The sequence below is a fragment of the Rutidosis leptorrhynchoides genome, chromosome 4, assembly GCF_046630445.1.
Source record: "Rutidosis leptorrhynchoides isolate AG116_Rl617_1_P2 chromosome 4, CSIRO_AGI_Rlap_v1, whole genome shotgun sequence".
Lineage (NCBI taxonomy): Eukaryota > Viridiplantae > Streptophyta > Magnoliopsida > Asterales > Asteraceae > Rutidosis > Rutidosis leptorrhynchoides.
This window is the reverse complement of record NC_092336.1, coordinates 230,102,258-230,120,992: the sequence shown is the minus strand read 5'-3', so window position 1 is coordinate 230,120,992 and position 18,735 is coordinate 230,102,258. Positions and strand designations below refer to the sequence as shown.

General features: G+C 32.4%; 2 protein-coding genes across 2 annotated transcripts; one reads left to right on the top strand and one right to left on the bottom strand.

Annotated features, from left to right (window-relative positions):
* Window positions 1-316: 316 nt before the first annotated feature.
* LOC139841463 (uncharacterized) lies at window positions 317-7,421 on the bottom strand. The gene is made up of 7 exons (XM_071831679.1): window positions 6,935-7,421; window positions 5,903-6,762; window positions 1,736-1,876; window positions 1,232-1,555; window positions 952-1,189; window positions 467-716; window positions 317-359 (listed from the first exon to the last, which is right to left on the bottom strand). Exons 1-7 carry the CDS (start codon window positions 7,419-7,421, stop codon window positions 317-319), a joined length of 2,343 nt encoding a protein of 780 aa, XP_071687780.1.
* A 785-nt stretch (window positions 7,422-8,206) lies between these two features.
* On the top strand, window positions 8,207-11,169 carry LOC139843362 (polygalacturonase-like). The gene is made up of 4 exons (XM_071833444.1): window positions 8,207-8,647; window positions 9,146-9,435; window positions 10,627-10,852; window positions 10,948-11,169. The coding sequence occupies exons 1-4, from the start codon at window positions 8,207-8,209 to the stop codon at window positions 11,167-11,169; spliced, it is 1,179 nt and encodes a 392-aa protein (XP_071689545.1).
* Window positions 11,170-18,735: the final 7,566 nt, after the last annotated feature.

Genomic DNA, 18,735 nt, shown 5'->3' with positions numbered 1-18,735 from the left:
ACATTAAAAGAAACATTTAATTAAACATTAAACATGCTAATAATTCAAGAGAATAATGTTTTTTTAAATATAAAATTCGTAGGAAGCCAATAAGTTGTACAATTTACGATAAAAATTACTCTCAAGCTTTAGAGAGATATCAATCGAAATTACATATCTACTCCACATACCTACCTTATAAGAACTGTTATTATATTTATTGAGATTGAGATCATGTCACTATATAAATCCTTAAACGTACACATTTTTTTGGTAAAACATGCCATTTTAAATTTTTTTTTAGAACTGCGGAAATTTCACAAAAACACAAGCCCCCCTAGCGAGCAGCTAGGGAAGGGCCACCAACCAACATACAACGGCTAAAACGCCAAAAAAAAAAAAAAAATAAAAAAAAAAAAAAAACGATTACAAAGACTTTACAAGCCATTCGTTCCAACTAATACTAGAATTACTCCTATTACAATACCAATTATAAGCATAACTACGAATAGAATCAAATAAACACGCCTTCTTCATAAACGGAGAAGCGAAAATAATGCCGTTCCTATGTCTACATATGTGCCATAAAGAGGTTGCGACGATCACATACAACTTACATTTCTTTGAAGATGAAACATGCCAACTATCAAACCACGCTACCCATTCGGACCAAGCGATAATATCCGGCCATATTACATCTACCCACGATTTGATTCTTGTCCATAAATCAACTGCCACTTCGCAACCAAAGAAAATATGATCCATAGATTCAACTTTATACTCACACATAACACAACCAATATCCTCGATATCCTTGCCTCGTCTCAAAATATTAAGTCTAGTTGGGAGTCTATCCAACGAGATGCGTCGTAAAAGAATATTTACTTTTCATGGGAGCTTTTTAAACCACCTTGTTTTGGAGTTCGAACTGAACAGTTGGCTATCATCTATATATTTTCAAGTTGAATTTACCAAAGTGACCATCATCCGAAACATCCCACACCAACAAATCCTCGCTGCTCGACAAACTGGTGGAACCAAGTTCAGATTCCAGATTACGTAGATGCGCACTGTTTCTCGGACCAATAGCATCACGGATCCAGTGCCACTTCCACCCTTCAGGCCCAACTCGATCCGCAATGGAACAATCAATATTAGAATCCAAAAGACAAAGTCTACAAAATTTCGATTTCAAAAACCCATCACCTCTCTAATTCTGTAACCAAAACTTAGTAGAAGCACCATTACCAACTTTAATCCTTAACACATTATCAGGAAGGATGCCATCATTTTTGAGTTTCGCAAACAACCGCATAATATTGCACCATGTACTTGATCCTCGCATCGAAGAATCATCTAGACCACCATTATGACCATGAATCGCACGAATAACCATAGCCCACATGTTTTCCGATTTTGTGACAAACCACCAAACCCATTTCAATAATAAGGCATGATTAAAAGAGCGTAAGCTACCAATTTGAAAACCTCCGTTATCTAAAGAATTCAACACTTGGTCCCATCTAACCCAATGCATCTTATTAGAGCCGTTTGATTGACCCCAAAAAAATTCGCTCTAATAGATTCAAGAATATTAATAACGGTTTCCGGGCACTTAAAGTGAGAAGAAGTAAATCGCCAAGCTACCCAAAACGGATTTAATAAGGGTCAAACGTCCACCTATAGAAAGTAAATTACCTTTCCATACCGACAATCTCTTGTGAAAACGATCTATGAGGCATTTCCAACTATTTACTCGAAGCATATTGCATCCCATCGGCACTCCTAAATAAGTAAACGGAAGACTCCCCTTGACACAGCCAACTTGGTTAGCAAAATCTTCCAGAATAGTATCCTCCACACCGAATCCATACAAAAGAGACTTATCGAAATTAATCTTCAAACCCGAACAAGTATAGAAAAAATTAAGAATTTGTACAAAACCATCCATACTTTCTGTGACCACCCGGAAATTTCCGACCAAATTTAAACTTAATCTTTATATTATTTCGACATGATAAGCGAAGTCGGTTAGGTTGAGTCTCAAAAACCTTGAACTGTTCCATATATGCAATTACCCTTCGATTGTTCTTGACGATTCAAGAACAACTATTTGTAAATAGATACATATATATTTAAATATATAAATATATATAATAATTTGAAAAATGATTGGAAATAATATACGACTTAATTATTAGAAATAAATAAACAAAATAATATAAGAAATAATAAAATTAATTATTAAAATAAATTTGTGTATATATAAATAAAGTATATTGAACAAAGTATATATAGTTTCGAATTTATTTTGTAATCGTCAGTAACACTCAATCGCCATTCGATGGATAGTAAACAAGTTAAGTTCAAACTTATAGGATTTTAAAATGAATGGTGATCCGAAAATGAGTTCTATAAATTTTAGGCTTACTAAAAATGTATTTAGAATCTAGTTATTAAATTTTAACACTTTTCATATTTTACCCAGAATTGAGATGGGCAGTTGATGTAATTTTTTATTTAATAGTGAATGATCGAATTTTATACCATAATGACCAAAATAAATAAAGATAATTACTGTAAAATTTTGAAATTTATCTGAGTACTTTTATCCGCCACTAATTATCAACATGACACGAGATACCACTCATAATAAAAGTGTCAGCATGTTAGACAAATGATAATACTGTTTTTCTTTTAGAACACGGTTTTGTGACTATTTTATATTATAAATATTGTATTATTATTACTTTAATTGTTAACTGTATATATCATATCATATTTATATTTATTTATATTTATGTTTATATATGATGATATGCATTCCTAGAATTGATCAACCATCATCACTACTATTTCATTTTCTTTCTTTCTTTTCTTTAATTACTTCCTTTGAGAACTTACACAAACCCACTTCATCTTAATTGTAATCAACATCACTAACATCACTTGATAATATTACTACTTCAATGATCACCACCGCTTAACCACGAATCACCATAACCACCTTCGTGACTTTTTCTGTACGACAACTAGATCACCATCCTACAAACACCCTCGATAACCACCTTCTGTTTATCATTGCTATATGTGCTGCTTAAATGGTTTCTGTTTCGTTTGTTAAAACAACACCCGCTAGTTAACGAAACCCATCACCATGTACAAGAACACAGATCAACCCAATTATTATGTTCACGTGAACTTGTGATTAACGAACATGACTACCAAACCAATTAATCCAACACCCTTCTTACCACTCCACCCTAGCCGACCAACTCATCACCATTATAATCGCCACCCATCCATCTACGGCTCACCCACAACACCACCTTCGAACCCCATACTCAATCACCACCACTTTTATTATCCGTTTATCACCCTACATAACAATCACCTTCACCATTTGAGAACCACCACATCGCTTTCTTCATTGTAAACCCACAATACCTCTCTCACTCCCTCCCTCTTTTGCAATACACGATTTCGGCTGCATCTTATATTTCTGTTTCAACCACCGCTGCACCTCCATCAAACCTGCTAATCTTCGAAAACACAACCCAAACACCCTCTTACAGTTGCTATGTACTCATGCCATGATCAAAAAGTATTTTCTTGATATTTCCATCGCTAAAAACCACCAACACCACCTTTAATTATATGATTTCTTCTTCTACTGTTTCACCTCGTTAACCAAATCAAAGTTTCAGCTGCGTACAATTTTTTTCTCCTTTCTTCCAAACTTTCACAACCAAATAATCATTGAGATGATATTAAAAGCCTTGTAAAAGCAAAGAGGAGTGTTTTATATTTTTATGGCCGACCAAAGTGAAAGGAATTATAATGATAAAGTGATGGTGGGGATTAGACAACAAGTTGGACTTTTTTTTATATTTATTTATACTCCTGCCATTCGCAAAATCGTGATACCAGATCAAAACCAAAAGCCATGAATTTAGCTGCTGGGCCGAGTACTTATCCTTCCTGTTGGGCCGTGAGCCATTCCCTATTTTAATTTCCTTGGGCCGAGAACCTTGTTAAAAGGTTACATGTATTGGGTTGCATAATTAAATAAATCATTGGATTTTAAGTGGACTGAGATGATCTAAATTATTGATGGGCCGAGACCCATTTATTGTCTTTGATGGGCTGTGAAGATGATAGGTGATGATAGTGATTCGATGATCATTATGGTGATGATGACATAGATCAAGTAATGAAATGATATTGTTATGATGATGCCATTTTGACTATGATCATGCCTCAAACGGTGATAATATTGATATAGATAATGATGATCGATAATGATCATGTAGGATGATGGAGATGATCATAAGGATGTCAATGACGATATATCTAAAGCTTAATCTTTTTAATCCTTAATTATAGATTATGGATAACTTATATATTAGGAATATTATTATTAACATAAAAGGAAGTTAAAAGTTAAGATTATGATTGCTAATTATAATTATATTAGTATTATTAATAGTATTATTATGTTTATAAATATTAAGATTTAATAAGGTTAGGTTTATAAGAATAAAAGTTATGAATACAAATATTAAGAGAATGACTAAGATTAGATTTAAGCTATGATATAAATGAATTATTAAGTACCATTATTATTATCATTATTATTATTTTTATTATTATTATTATCATTATTACTACAAAATTATTTTAGTATTATTATAATTATTATTTTAACAAATAAGAGATATTTTTTTATATATAATTAGTACATATATCATAAGTATATATAATTTTTTTTTATAAAAGTAACAGATATAGATATATATATATATATATATATATATATATATATATATATATATATATATATATATATATATATATATATATATATATATATATATATATATATATATATATAACATTTGAAATAACAAATACATTATAAAAAGTAAAATATTATATAATTAATATATATAAATTAGTTTGATTATTATTACATGTTAATTATACATTTTAATATATATACTTGATATATGTTCGTGAATCTGAGGCCACCCTTGCATTATTCAGTTTCGTCGTATGAATATTTTCACTACAAAATATTGTAGAGTGAGTTTCATTTGCTCCCTTTTTAAATGCTTTTGCAATATATATTTTTGGGACTGAGAATACATGCGCTGCTTTTATAAATGTTTTACGAAATAGACACAAGTAATCGAAACTGCATTATATGGTTGAATGATCGAAGCCGAATATGCCCCTTTTAGCCTGGTAATCTAAGAATTAGGGAACATCACTAATTTTGAGAATTAGTGCACCCCTAATTGAAGCGAATCCTAAAGATAGATCTATTGGGCCCAATAAACCCCATCCGTTGTAGCGGATACTTTAGTACTTCGATGTTTTTTTTATCATGTCCGATAGATGTCCCGAAATGATGGGGATATTCTTATATGCATCTTGTTAATGTCGATTATCAGGTGTTCAATCCATATGAATGATTATTTTTGTCTCTATGCATGGGACGTATTTTTATGAGAAATGGAAATGAAAATCTTGTGGTCTATTAAAATGATGAAAATGATTGATTATGATAACTAATGAACTCACCAACCTTTTGGTTGATACTTTAAAGCATGTTTATTCTCAGGTATGAAAGAAATCTTCCGTTGTGCATTTGCTCATTTTAGATATATTACTTGGAGTCATTCATGGCATATTTCAAAAGACGTTGCATTCGAGTCATTGAGATCAACAAGATTATTATTAAGTCAATTATAGATTGGATATATTCTGAAATGGTATGCATGCCTGTCAACTTTCAATGTGATGAAAGTTTATCTTTTAAAAACGAATGCAATGTTTGTAAAATGTATCATATAGAGGTCAGAACCTCGCGATGTAACCAAATGTAATGTATTCGTCCAGGTGGATTTGGACGGGTCACGACACTTTCCCTGTTCCAATCTGCAATAAAAATCGCATCATCTGCATACAAAAGATGAGATAAATGGATAGGAGAGTTACTGACAGTTGCTCCGCGAATAGAACCCGATTCAATCTTGTCTTTTAAACACAAGTGGAGACCTTCCATTACGATGAGAAACAGAAAAGGATTTAAAGGATCGCCTTGTCGAAGCCCTCTCCTAACCTCAAATTCATTGGTAGGGCTACCATTGATCAAGATAGAAGTTCTGGCTGAATGAAGGCACATCCTAATCCACGACCTCCGCACATCACCAAATCTGAGAACTCGTAACATGTACTGCAAAAAATCCCAACTAACCGTATCATAAGCCTTCTCAAAATCAATCTTCATAATCATCAACTTCTTTTTACACTTTTTATACCAATCAATCGTTTCATTTAAAATTAGTGGGCCATCCAAAATTTGTCTTCCACGAATAAACGCGGTCTGTTCTTTAGATATAATTTTATCAATTACCTTAACAAGACGAGAAGCAAGGATCTTAGCTATAATTTTATAAACCACACCAATAAGAGAAATCGGTTTAAAATCTTTAATCCCCGAAGGATTATGCACCTTACGGATTAACGTGATAAAAGCGGACCCAACACCTTTAGGCATACTACAATCCGAGAATGCACTAACAACGGTACTTACTAGGTTGTCTTTAAGATCGGCCCAATATCGTTTGATAAACAAAAATGAAAACCCATCCGGTCCTGGAGCCTTATTACTACCGCATTCCCACACCACATCTCTCACCTCGTCCTCGGTTACACTTCGTTCAAGAGCTGAATTATCCTCGGCATTCAAAGTAATGCTCGGGTGAAAGCCGGGGTCTGTAACCGAAACAGTTTGTCTCTCAAACTTGCGTGCACAAAACTCCAAAAAAAGCATTTTTAATAACTATAGGGTCTGTAATCCAATTCCCATTTAACGAGATCCAGCGAATCATATGTTTGCTTCTCTTATGTTTCAACAAATTATGGAAATAGCTGGAGTTTTCATCACCTTCGGCATCCCACTTGACCCGCGACTTTTGAACCACATCAGAATCTTCAATTTTTTGCAAGTTCAAAAGCTCCTGTAACAAATTGATTCGCTCACTCCTTTCATCCTCAGTAGCCTGATTGTTTTCAATATTTACTTCAACTTCGTTTATTCTAGTCATAACTACCTGCTTTCTTTCGCGATCAAGGGTTCGTTTGGTTTTAACCCAATCTTTTTTTTTCAACTTAACCAATTTCATACGATCATGATACATGTTCAAGTGCCCTGTATCAGCCTCTATCAACGCATTCCTCACAAGAGGATCAAAATCTGGGTAGCCATACCATGAATTAAAACACTTAAATGGCGTAGGTCCGAAATCTACCTTGTTGGTATGACAAAATAACGGTAAATGATCCAAGAATCCCTTAGGAAGAGTTGCAAGCTGCAAATCAAAAAACACATCCAAAACATTAGAGGAAACAAGAACCCTATCCAACCGGCTCATCTTCGTAACGAATTTGTTGACCCATTTTAATTAAAAACACAAAATGAAGAATTCTAACTATTTCAATACGAGCTATGGTTATGTACTTATTATTATTATTTTTTTAGCAAAAAAATTAGAACTTACATAAAACAAGAGACTTCAACAAAAATTGAAGCTCCGAATATTGTACCTATGTTTACAAACTTTTATTGGATTATACTCAGTATATAAATTTCAACGTTTTCACTAATAAACATCAAGAATTAAGCAAATATTTATTAAAACTAAATAATAAAAAGTTAAATGTAATAGGCTTAATCATACTATAGTGTTATATTTAGTATTTTGAGTAATTAAACATATGCTTTTTTATTTTGGAGGTTTATAACTTAACCGTCCCACTATTTTGTTCAAATATTCACTTAAATCAACTGAATTGTGTACAATTTGTAGATGTAGATCATTGAAATTTATTCCATTTTTAATTATCCAATGATTAAATGACATGTTTCTACATTCATCTAATCTAATCCGTTAATACAGGATCATTCCATGATCTCAAATTTCGTACATAAATAACTGCTAGTACAGTACAAACATTCACAGCAGAAGAAAATATATATCGAAAACAGTGTGTTAAATGTTAAGTTGACTTATATCACATTAATTAACTAAAAGATTATGACAATATAATTACCTTATTAATTAATTAAAAAACTTAACAGTTAGCGGGTAGCTCTAAAATCTCCCCATAAATACAACTTAACCACCCCTTCACTTCCATACACATTCACAAAGCAAAAATGGCTAACCACTTTGCTTCCATCCTCACCATTTTTGCTAATGTTATCTTCACGTTAACCACCGTTAACGCCGTTAATTACAATGTGATAACATTGGGTGCAAAAGGAGATGGTAGAAGTGATTCCACTAGAGCCTTTATGGCTGCATGGGTTAATGCATGTGGTTCGGTTACGCCCGCAACCATTTATGTTCCTAGAGGAAGGTACATGGTTGGGGCGATGCAGTTCACCGGTCCATGTAGAAATGGAGCCATCACAGTGCGTATTGATGGCACCCTGGTGGCTCCGTCTAATTACTTTGTTTTGGGACATGAACAATTTTGGTTGCACTTTTATAGCGTTAGTGGTGTCACTATTGTTGGTGGCACCCTTGACGCTCAAGGTGCAGGTTTATGGGCCTGTAAAGCATCTCGTTCGAGAAACTGTCCAGATGGTGCCACGGTACGTACTCATAATAAACCGATTTCTGTAAATTTTAGTAATTAAATTTGGTTAATTATTATATTCATTCTTCTCAAAATATTTACACATTTGAAAACTAGGATTGAATTATATTGGATGTCGTAATTAAATTAATGATCTACTTATCTCTAAGTATATATGGAAAAATTATTATGTATTCATATTTAAGAATATGTCTTCAAATGTGAGTATGTGTTTATATATTTGTATGTATTAGTGATTTGGTATATTATTACGCCCAAAAAATCTTTTTAAATAAACATATTTTCAAATATTTGTTCCCTATACTATTAATTAAATTTATTATTATTTTTACAATGATAAAGGTAAATAAACAAATGGGAGTACTTACAATAATAATAAGCATAAAAAATGTGTTTTTTGGACATTTGTAATTAAACGTGACAATTGGTGTACTTAGAAATAGAAATTGGTTTAATGATAAATGATTAATTTTTCTTCGTGAAAAAAATGCAGAGTTTAGCAATATTCAATTCAAGGAATGTATTGGTGTATGGGTTGAGTTCAGTGAACAGTCAAATGTTCCACATCGTGGTGAACGGTTGTGATAACGTGGCAGTTGTGGGTGCAAACGTCATGGCTCCATGGAACAGCCCAAATACTGACGGAATTCACGTTCAGTTATCCACAGGAGTTACCATTTTAAACTCCAAAATTGGGACCGGTGATGATTGTATTTCTATTGGGCCTGGTGCAAGGAATTTGTGGATTGAAGGTGTTGCTTGTGGGCCCGGTCATGGCATAAGGTATTACATCAAATTATTATGCTAATGTTTACTTATATTATTTTTTGGGAGGTATTATTATTTATTTAATCCATACACACCTTTTATAACAAAACTTACAATTATGTCTTTAAGTCTATCTAGGGAATTGAACCTAAGTAAGGACATAATAATAAATTAGGTGTGTGTATTAAAAATTAGTGTGTAAGTATCACCTCCTTTATTTTAAACCTTAATATTAATATTAATATTATATTATTATAGTAATAGTAAATATATGATATATATATATATATATATATATATATATATATATATATATACACGATAATATTCATTACTACGTATATATTTAGAGACCAAAGTTTATTATTTTATTTTGTAGACAACTTATTTAAAAATAATAGATTAATAGGCCAACTGTATTTGGAAAATGATATTAGAGATTATCCAATTTCGGATATTTGGAAACCATATTGTAGGCTATCCATTTGGGTAAATACTCATGATATGTAAGATGTTAATTACAGTACAGGGCCGTCTCAACAATTTAAAAGCCTCAGACGAAAATAAAAACGGGTTCACATATACGTTAAATTATTTTACTACGCATAAAAAATAATAATACTCCAATTTATCTATTTATTTACTTACATTTTATTTAACTATTAAAAACAAGGTATTTTAATTTTGATTGACAATTTTTTATTTGATTTAATTGAATATATTGAGAAAAAAATTTACATATTCCAAATTTTAGGCCCTTTTAAATTTTGGCCCTAGGTGATTGTCTATCTTGCCTATGATCGAACACACCTCTGTTACAGTAACGAATTTGTGTCCCTTTACATTTTCTCAATGAGTTAATTAGGAGTTTTTAATTGGATTTGACATATTCTAATACTAGTTTTTTTTTTTTATGTTATTACCAAATAAATAAATAATAAATAGAAATATGGATAATATGTGCTGTTAAACAATGTAACTTTAATTAATGAAACTGCCAACAATTATTAAACTGCTAACCACCTTAAACTGGTTATTCTTACCCCAGAAATTTACAATTAAAGTTGACTTTTAACCATCATTAACCAACTAATCATGAAAAGTTTGTTGTAAAGTGAAGCCTTAAAGATAATACTTAGCAAAAGTAATACTCTGTATTATAATTGGATGATTGCTATATGTGATTCGTTGGATGTATGTTTACAGCATTGGAAGTTTAGGGAAGGATTATAATGAACAAGGCGTGCAAAATGTGACGGTGAAACGAACAACATTTTGGGGTTCCGAAAATGGTTTAAGGATCAAATCATGGGCTAGGCCAAGCAACGGGTTTGTTGATGGCGTTCTGTTTCAGAACGCCATCATGACTAACGTCCAAAACCCAATTGTTATTGATCAAAACTACTGTCCTGTCCATAATTGTCCAAGTCAGGTATACACTTTTTTCATAGAGTATATATAAATTTGTTTTCGTACTTTTGAAACAATGGAAGTAATAATATCTAACTTTGACGTGACGATTTACAGGCTTCGGGCGTGAAAATAAGCAACGTGAGGTATCAAGACATTCATGGAACATCTGCAACTAAAGTGGCAGTAAAGCTTGATTGCAGTAAAAAGTACCCATGTCAAGGAATCACAATGCAAGATGTAAACTTGAGCTTCAGGAACCAGCTTTCGGCATATGCATATTGTGCTAATGCAGCAGGGACAACTTTAGGTGTGATGAAACCAACCGGCTGTTTGTAGATTGAGTTGGGTTGGGTTGCATAAGCCCGTGGCTGGATTTTAATAATTTATTCGCCTGGCTTAATAATTAAGGTGTTTAGATGACTGATCAATATTGTTTAGTTGTAGGGATTATTATGATTGGGATTTTGAGCTTAAGTTTTTTTTGTGCATTGGGTGATTGAGGACATTCTCAATCTTTTACATTTATTGCCATCTATATTTTAAGTTATTTATGGATTATTTATTAAAAATAAATACATTGCAGTAGTAGGACTTCTATTTTAAGAATTTTTTAGATTTGAATAATTCAAAATGACATAAAGTTTACCAACGCACTCTTGATTTCTTGACTTGAAATATGGTTAAAAATTACCGGACCATTTGTTATGATAGTTGAGTGTTGTGGATCATGGGGTTGTCGGGGGAAATTGTGTTGACGTGCCAATTTTATTGAAAAATTAGTTGTTGTAATATAGTGAAAGGTTGTGCACTTGTGCGTGATTGTGCAAATATTGATTACTAGTTGAGTGGAAAGAAAGTTAATTAAAAACATAAATAGCACCAACCAATCACAAGCAAAAAGAGTTTTAGCGGTTTTGTTCGTTGATTCTTGTCTAACGTCCTTGTACAAAGCCCTACACAATCTCCTCATAACAAACGTTGTTGGCGTTGTTGATTGCCACTTAGACTAGTTGTTATGTGAGGTGTTGTTGTGGAAAGTATTATTGGTGATGTGGAGTTGTGAAAGGAATTATGTCGACGTGGCAGTGGTATAAGTAATGGTAATGGTAGTGTTGTGAGGAGAATTATAGGAGATGTGCTAATCTAGTTATTTTGTTCTTATATTTCTTACTTATATCATTTATATGATTTTAATTATAATATAAATAATGCATAAATTAATTAATTAAAGAAAAAAAAGTGACATCAAATTAAACATATAATAGAATAAATAATACATAATTTAATATACATAAGGGCGAAAAATTACATAAAATAGTTAAATGACTCGTGAAATTACGATTTTATGAAATAATACAAATTTGGACATACCACAAATAATCAAACCATTACAAAATGAAGAATGTAAAACAAGAGCTTAGAAAAAACTTTGCAACATTACAAGGTAAACTTGGCATCGAAATCGAAAATCTCCATAAAGCAATAACAAAATGGGAGATAAAAGCCGAAAATATGGACCTAACTGGTTCACATATTGCAGTTTGGAATAACGAGAAAAAGATGTTGCTCCGAAAGGTAAAAAGCGGAGAATTGTATGATAAAACAAAAAGTTGCGTAAAATGAGCACTTGATGGCGATGAAAATAGCAAATATTTACATAATTATGTTCGAAGAAGACAAAAGAAAAGCAATATTCATGGTGTAAAAGTCCGTGGTGAATGGATAGAAGATCCAAAATTAATTAAAACCGAAGCAAAGGTACACTTTGAAAAACTTTTCTCAAAAGCTAATTGTGCAAACATCAATATAAGTCTAGAAACATGCAAACCGAGATCAACACACGAGCTCGACAAAGCAACAAACTAACCAAGATCAAGGCAATGACCAACAAACACGAATACAAGACGATTAACACACAACACCAAAACCGATACAACATAACCAATAGAGGGTGGCCAATCTAACATACGAAAACCAACACGGGAGTTTCATCTTTAATGAAACTTACCTTTAGTTATATAAGTTTTAAGTTTTCGCCAAAAAAAAAAAGAAAGAAAGAAAAACTGGGATGGAAGAAGGATATTGGCTAGTTCAGCTTGTGAATTGGAATCCGGATTCAGTGAAAAATAAATCTTTGAGGCAATAATGAGTTGTGGTCATAACAAGACTCCGGAACACGAGGGTTTCAATATTAAATTATATAAAAAGTTTCGGGATATTGTAGTGACCCGAACTTTTTCATGTTTATATATATATTAAATGAAATTGTTATTTACATGATTAAGTGTTTTCAACATGTTAAGTAATCAAACTTGTTAAGACTTGATTAATTGAAATAGGTTTCATATAGACAATTGACCACCCAAGTTGACCGGTGATTCACGAACGTTAAAACTTGTAAAAACTATATGATGACATATATATGGTTATATATATAGTTAACATGATATTATGATAAGTAAACATATCATTAAGTATATTAATAATGAACTACATATGTAAAAACAAGACTACTAACTTAATGATTTTGAAACGAGACATATATGTAACGATTATCGTTGTAACGACATTTAATGTATATATATCATATTAAGAGATATTCGTACATCATAATGTCATGATAATATAATAATTTAAAATCTCATTTGATATTATAAACATTGGGTTAACAACATTTAACAAGATCGTTAACCTAAAGGTTTCAAAACAACACTTACATGTAACGACTAACGATGATTTAACGACTCAGTTAAAATGTATATACATGTAGTGTTTTAATATGTATTCATACACTTTTGAAAGACTTCAAGACACTTATCAAAATACTTCTACTTAACAAAAATGCTTACAATTACATCCTCGTTCAGTTTCATCAACAATTCTACTCGTATGCACCCGTATTCGTACTCGTACAATACACAGCTTTTAGATGTATGTACTATTGGTATATACACTCCAATGATCAGCTCTTAGCAGCCCATGTGAGTCACCTAACACATGTGAGAACCATCATTTGGTAACTAGCATGAAATATCTCATAAAATTACAAAAATATGAGTAATCATTCATGACTTATTTACATGAAAACAAAATTACATATCGTTTATATCTAATCCATACACCAACGACCAAAAACACCTACAAACACTTTCATTCTTCAATTTTCTTCATCTAATTGATCTCTCTCAAGTTCTATCTTCAAGTTCTAAGTGTTCTTCATAAATTCTACAAGTTCTAGTTTCATAAAATCAAGAATACTTCCAAGTTTGCTAGCTTACTTCCAATCTTGTAGAGTGATCATCCAACCTCAAGAAATCTTTTTTATTTACAGTAAGATATCTTTCTAATACAAGGTAATACTCATATTCAAACTTTGATTCAATTTCTATAACTATAACAATCTTATTTCGAGTGAAAATTTTACTTGAACTGTTTTCGTGTCATGATTCTGCTTCAAGAACTTTCAAGCCATCCAATGATCCTTTGAAGCTAGATCCATTTTTCTCATTTCCAGTAGCTTTATCCAGAAAACTTGAGGTAGTAATGATGTTCATAACATCATTCGATTCATACATATAAAGCTATCTTATTCGAAGGTTTAAACTTGTAATCACTAGAACATAATTTAGTTAATTCTAAACTTATTCGCAAATGAAAGTTAATCCTTCTAACTTGAATTTTAAAATCAACTAAACACATGTTCTATATCTATATGATATGCTAACTTAATGATTTAAAACCTGGAAACACGAAAAACACCGTAAAACCGGATTTACGCCGTCGTAGTAACACCGCGGGCTGTTTTGGGTTAGTTAGTTAAAAACTATGATAAACTTTGATTTAAAAGTTGTTCTTCTGGAAAAATGATTTTTCTTATGAACATGAAACTATATCCAAAAATCATGGTTAAACTCAAAGTGGAAGTATGTTTTTCAAAATGGTCATCAAGACGTCGTTCTTTCGACTGAAATGACTACCTCTTACAAAAACGACTTGTAACTTATATTTCCGACTATAAACCTATAGTTTTCTGTTTAGATTCATAAAATAGAGTTCAATATGAAACCATAGCAATTTGATTCACTCAAAACGGATTTAAAACGAAGAAGTTATGGGTAAAACAAGATTGGATAATTTTTCTTGTTGTAGCTACGTGAAAATTGGTAACAAATCTATATTAATCATATCCTAGCTAAATTATATTGTATTATACATGTATTCTAATATATTATGTAATCTTGGGATACCATAGACACGTATGAAAATGTTTTGACATATCATATCGACCCATGTGTATATATTATTTGGAACAACCATAGACACTCTATATGCAGTAATGTGGGAGTTAGCTATACAGGGTTGAGGTTGATTCCAAAAATATATATACTTTGAGTTGTGATCTAGCCTGAGACGTGTATACACTGGGTTGTGGATTGATTCAAAATAATATATATCAACTTTTTTCTGTACATCTAACTTTGGACAACTAGTTGTAGGTTACTAGCGAGGACAGCTGACTTAATGAACTTAAAACATCAAAATGTATTAAAAGTGTTGTAAATATATTTTGAACATACTTTGATATATATGTACATATTTGTTATAGGTTCGTGAATCGACCAGTGGCCAAGTCTTACTTCCCGACGAAGTAAAAATCTGTGAAAGTGAGTTATAGTCCCACTTTTAAAATCTAATATTTTTGGGATGAGAATACATGCAGGTTTTATAAATGATTTACAAAATAGACACAAGTACGTGAAACTACATTCTATGGTTGAATTATCGAAATCGAATATGCCCCTTTTTATTAAGTCTAGCAATCTAAGAATTAGGGAACAGACACCCTAATTGATGCGGATCCTAAAGATAGATCTATTGGGCCTAACAAACCCCATCCAAAGTACCGGATGCTTTAGTACTTCGAAATTTATATCATATCCGAAGGGTGTCCCGGAATGATGGGGATATTCTTATATATGCATCTTGTTAATGTCGGTTACCAGGTGTTCACCATATGAATGATTTTTATCTCTATGTATGGGATGTATATTGAAATATGAAATCTTGTGGTCTATTGTTACGATTTGATATATATAGGTTAAACCTATAACTCACCAACATTTTTTGTTGACGTTTTAAGCATGTTTATTCTCAGGTGATTATTAAGAGCTTCCGCTATCGCATACTTAAATAAGGACAAGATTTGGAGTCCATGCCTATATGATATTGTGTAAAAACTGCATTCAAGAAACTTATTTCATTGTAACATATTTGTATTGTAAACCATTATGTAATATTCGTGTGTAAACAGGATATTTTAGATTATCATTATTTGATAATCTACGTAAAGCTTTTTAAACCTTTATTGATGAAATAAAGGTTATGGTTTGTTTTAAAATGAATGCAGTCTTTGAAAAACGTCTCATATAGAGGTCAAAACCTCGCAACGAAATCAATTAATATGGAACGTTTTTAATCAATAAGAACGGGACATTTCAGTTGGTATCCGAGCGTTGGTCTTAGAGAACCATAATTTTGCATTAGTGTGTCTTATCGAGTTTGTTAGGATGCATTAGTGAGTCTGGACTTCGACCGTGTTTACTTGAAAAATGATTGCTTAACAAATTTTGTTGGAAACTATATATTTTTAACATGTGAATATTATGTGATATATTAATCTCTTAACGCGTTTGATATTATGTGATAGATGTCTAAATCTACAACAAGTCCTATTGACTCACCTAATAATAATGAAGAGTCAAATGTAAATTGGAATGATTCATGGACTGATTCACAAGTTCCCGAAGAGGAACCGGAAGAAGAGTCGGAACTGGAAGAAGAATCGGAACCGGAAGAAGAATCGGAACTGGAAGAAGAAATAGAACCAGTGGGGGTAATAATAAAATAGTTAAGTAGAAGAAAACTCTCAACCAACCGACCAAAGTTAATTATGGTCAATGGTGTTTCCGCCAAGGAAGCAAAGTATTGGGAGGATTACCAATTCTCCGATGAATCGGATCCCGACAAGGATTCCGATGATGTTATAGAAATTACCCTAACACAATTTAATAAGGCAAAAGAGAACAATAAGGGAAAGGGCATAAAAATAGAGATATTTGATTCCAAACCCGATGAACTTTATATGTATCGTCAACACCCGCATTTCTTAAATTGTGACAATAACCCGGGAACCTCTAAACCACCATGTTTTTCTAAACCAATGTGGAAAACGATGGCTCGTATTAGGGGAACATCATATATCCCTAGAAACTTGGCAAAACGAACCAAAACCGAAGAAGAAGAAACGAGCGAGTCGGAATAAGATAGTTGTATTCGTGTGGTGTAATATATGTAATATAGTGTGCTTATGCTTTATGATATATGTAAAAATTGCTTGTATTAATAAGTATTTTTTATGAATCTAACTCTTGTCTATTTTACAGTATAAAAACACAAAATGGATAGACAACCCAATATTTTAAGAGACCTACCCGGAGACATGATTGATGAAATCTTGTCTAGAGTCGGTCAGAATTCCTCGACACAACTATTTAAGGCGAGATCAGTTTGTAAGACATTCGAAGAACGTTCCAAGAATGACTTGGTTTATAAAAGGCTTTCGTTCGAAAGATGGGGGATATCACATTGGGAAATCCATAAGTTACGATGTGTTTACTTTGACGCATATATTGCGGGGAACCCAAATGCTATTTTACGCAACGGGTTAAGAAATTATTTTGACTCAATATATTCGAATATAGGACTTCGTGATTTAGAAAAAGCGGCTAACATGCAACATAAAGAAGCATGTTATGCTTACGGGTTAGTAATGTTCGCTTCTCACCAAAGTGAGAACAAAAACATCGGGCTACAACTATTAAACAAAACGTTCCCACAAGTGACGGAGTCAGTAATTGGGGTAAGAAATGAGGTTTTTAGGTTATTACGAGACTGTTGGTCATTACGTAACCTTCATCCTTTTGACGACGTTACAACACATTGTCTTACTATCGGTCACAACGGTTATGCTCCACAACTACTTTGCTGAACGCCTTTATTGCCTTTGCTGAACGCCTTATTTATTAACTAGAATTATCTTCGCAACTACTTTGTATCAAAGTTTTATGTGCTATGTTTCATGCTATATGTAAAATAGCGGTATTGTAAGTTTGCAAGTTATTGTATAAAGGCTTGAATATGATATATATATATATATATATATATATATATATATATATATATATATATATATATATATATATATATATTTTTTTTTGTGATTAGTTTTTCATATAGAATTGTAGTAGTTGAAATGGTATGTTAGCTACTAAGTATGAACTTAACGGGTAGGTACTACCCGAATTAAAGAGTATAAAACGCTAATATGAAGAAAGAGCTTTTATAAATAAGTTCATATTACGCTACGAAATACTATTGACTACTCTTGATATTCTATACGATTAACTCATTTCATTTGACTATTTTGAAGGAAATGGCACCTACTACTCGACACACCTTGAATATGAGCGAAGAGGAATTTCGTGCCTTTCTTGCTTCAAACATAGCCGCAGTACAGGCTGCGCTACATACCAACAATAACCTTGGATCTAGCAGTACAGGAAATCGTGTAGGATGCACCTACAAAGAATTCACTACCTGCAAACCTTTGGAATTTGATGGAACCAAAGGACCGATCGGATTGAAACGGTGGACCGAGAAGGTCGAATCGGTGTTTGCCATAAGTAAGTGTACTGAAGAGGACAAAGTGAAGTACGCTACGCATACCTTCACAGGTTCTGCGTTAACATGGTGGAATACCTATCTAGAGCAAGTGGGACAAGATGATGCTTACGCACTACCGTGGTCAGCATTCAAGCACTTGATGAACGAGAAGTACCGTCC

Coding starts and splice junctions, on each gene's coding strand:
- LOC139841463 (XM_071831679.1), bottom strand. CDS start 7,421: ATGAGCCGGTTGGATAGGGTTCTTGTTTCCTCTAATGTTTTGGATGTG. Junction 1,556..1,735: donor TGGGATGCAATATGCTTCGA/GTAAATAGTTGG, acceptor TGAATCTATTAG/AGCGAATTTTTTTGGGGTCA. Junction 717..951: donor TTCGGATGATGGTCACTTTG/GTAAATTCAACT, acceptor TTGGTTGCGAAG/TGGCAGTTGATTTATGGACA.
- LOC139843362 (XM_071833444.1), top strand. CDS start 8,207: ATGGCTAACCACTTTGCTTCCATCCTCACCATTTTTGCTAATGTTATC. Junction 8,648..9,145: donor ACTGTCCAGATGGTGCCACG/GTACGTACTCAT, acceptor AAAAAAATGCAG/AGTTTAGCAATATTCAATTC. Junction 9,436..10,626: donor GGGCCCGGTCATGGCATAAG/GTATTACATCAA, acceptor GTATGTTTACAG/CATTGGAAGTTTAGGGAAGG.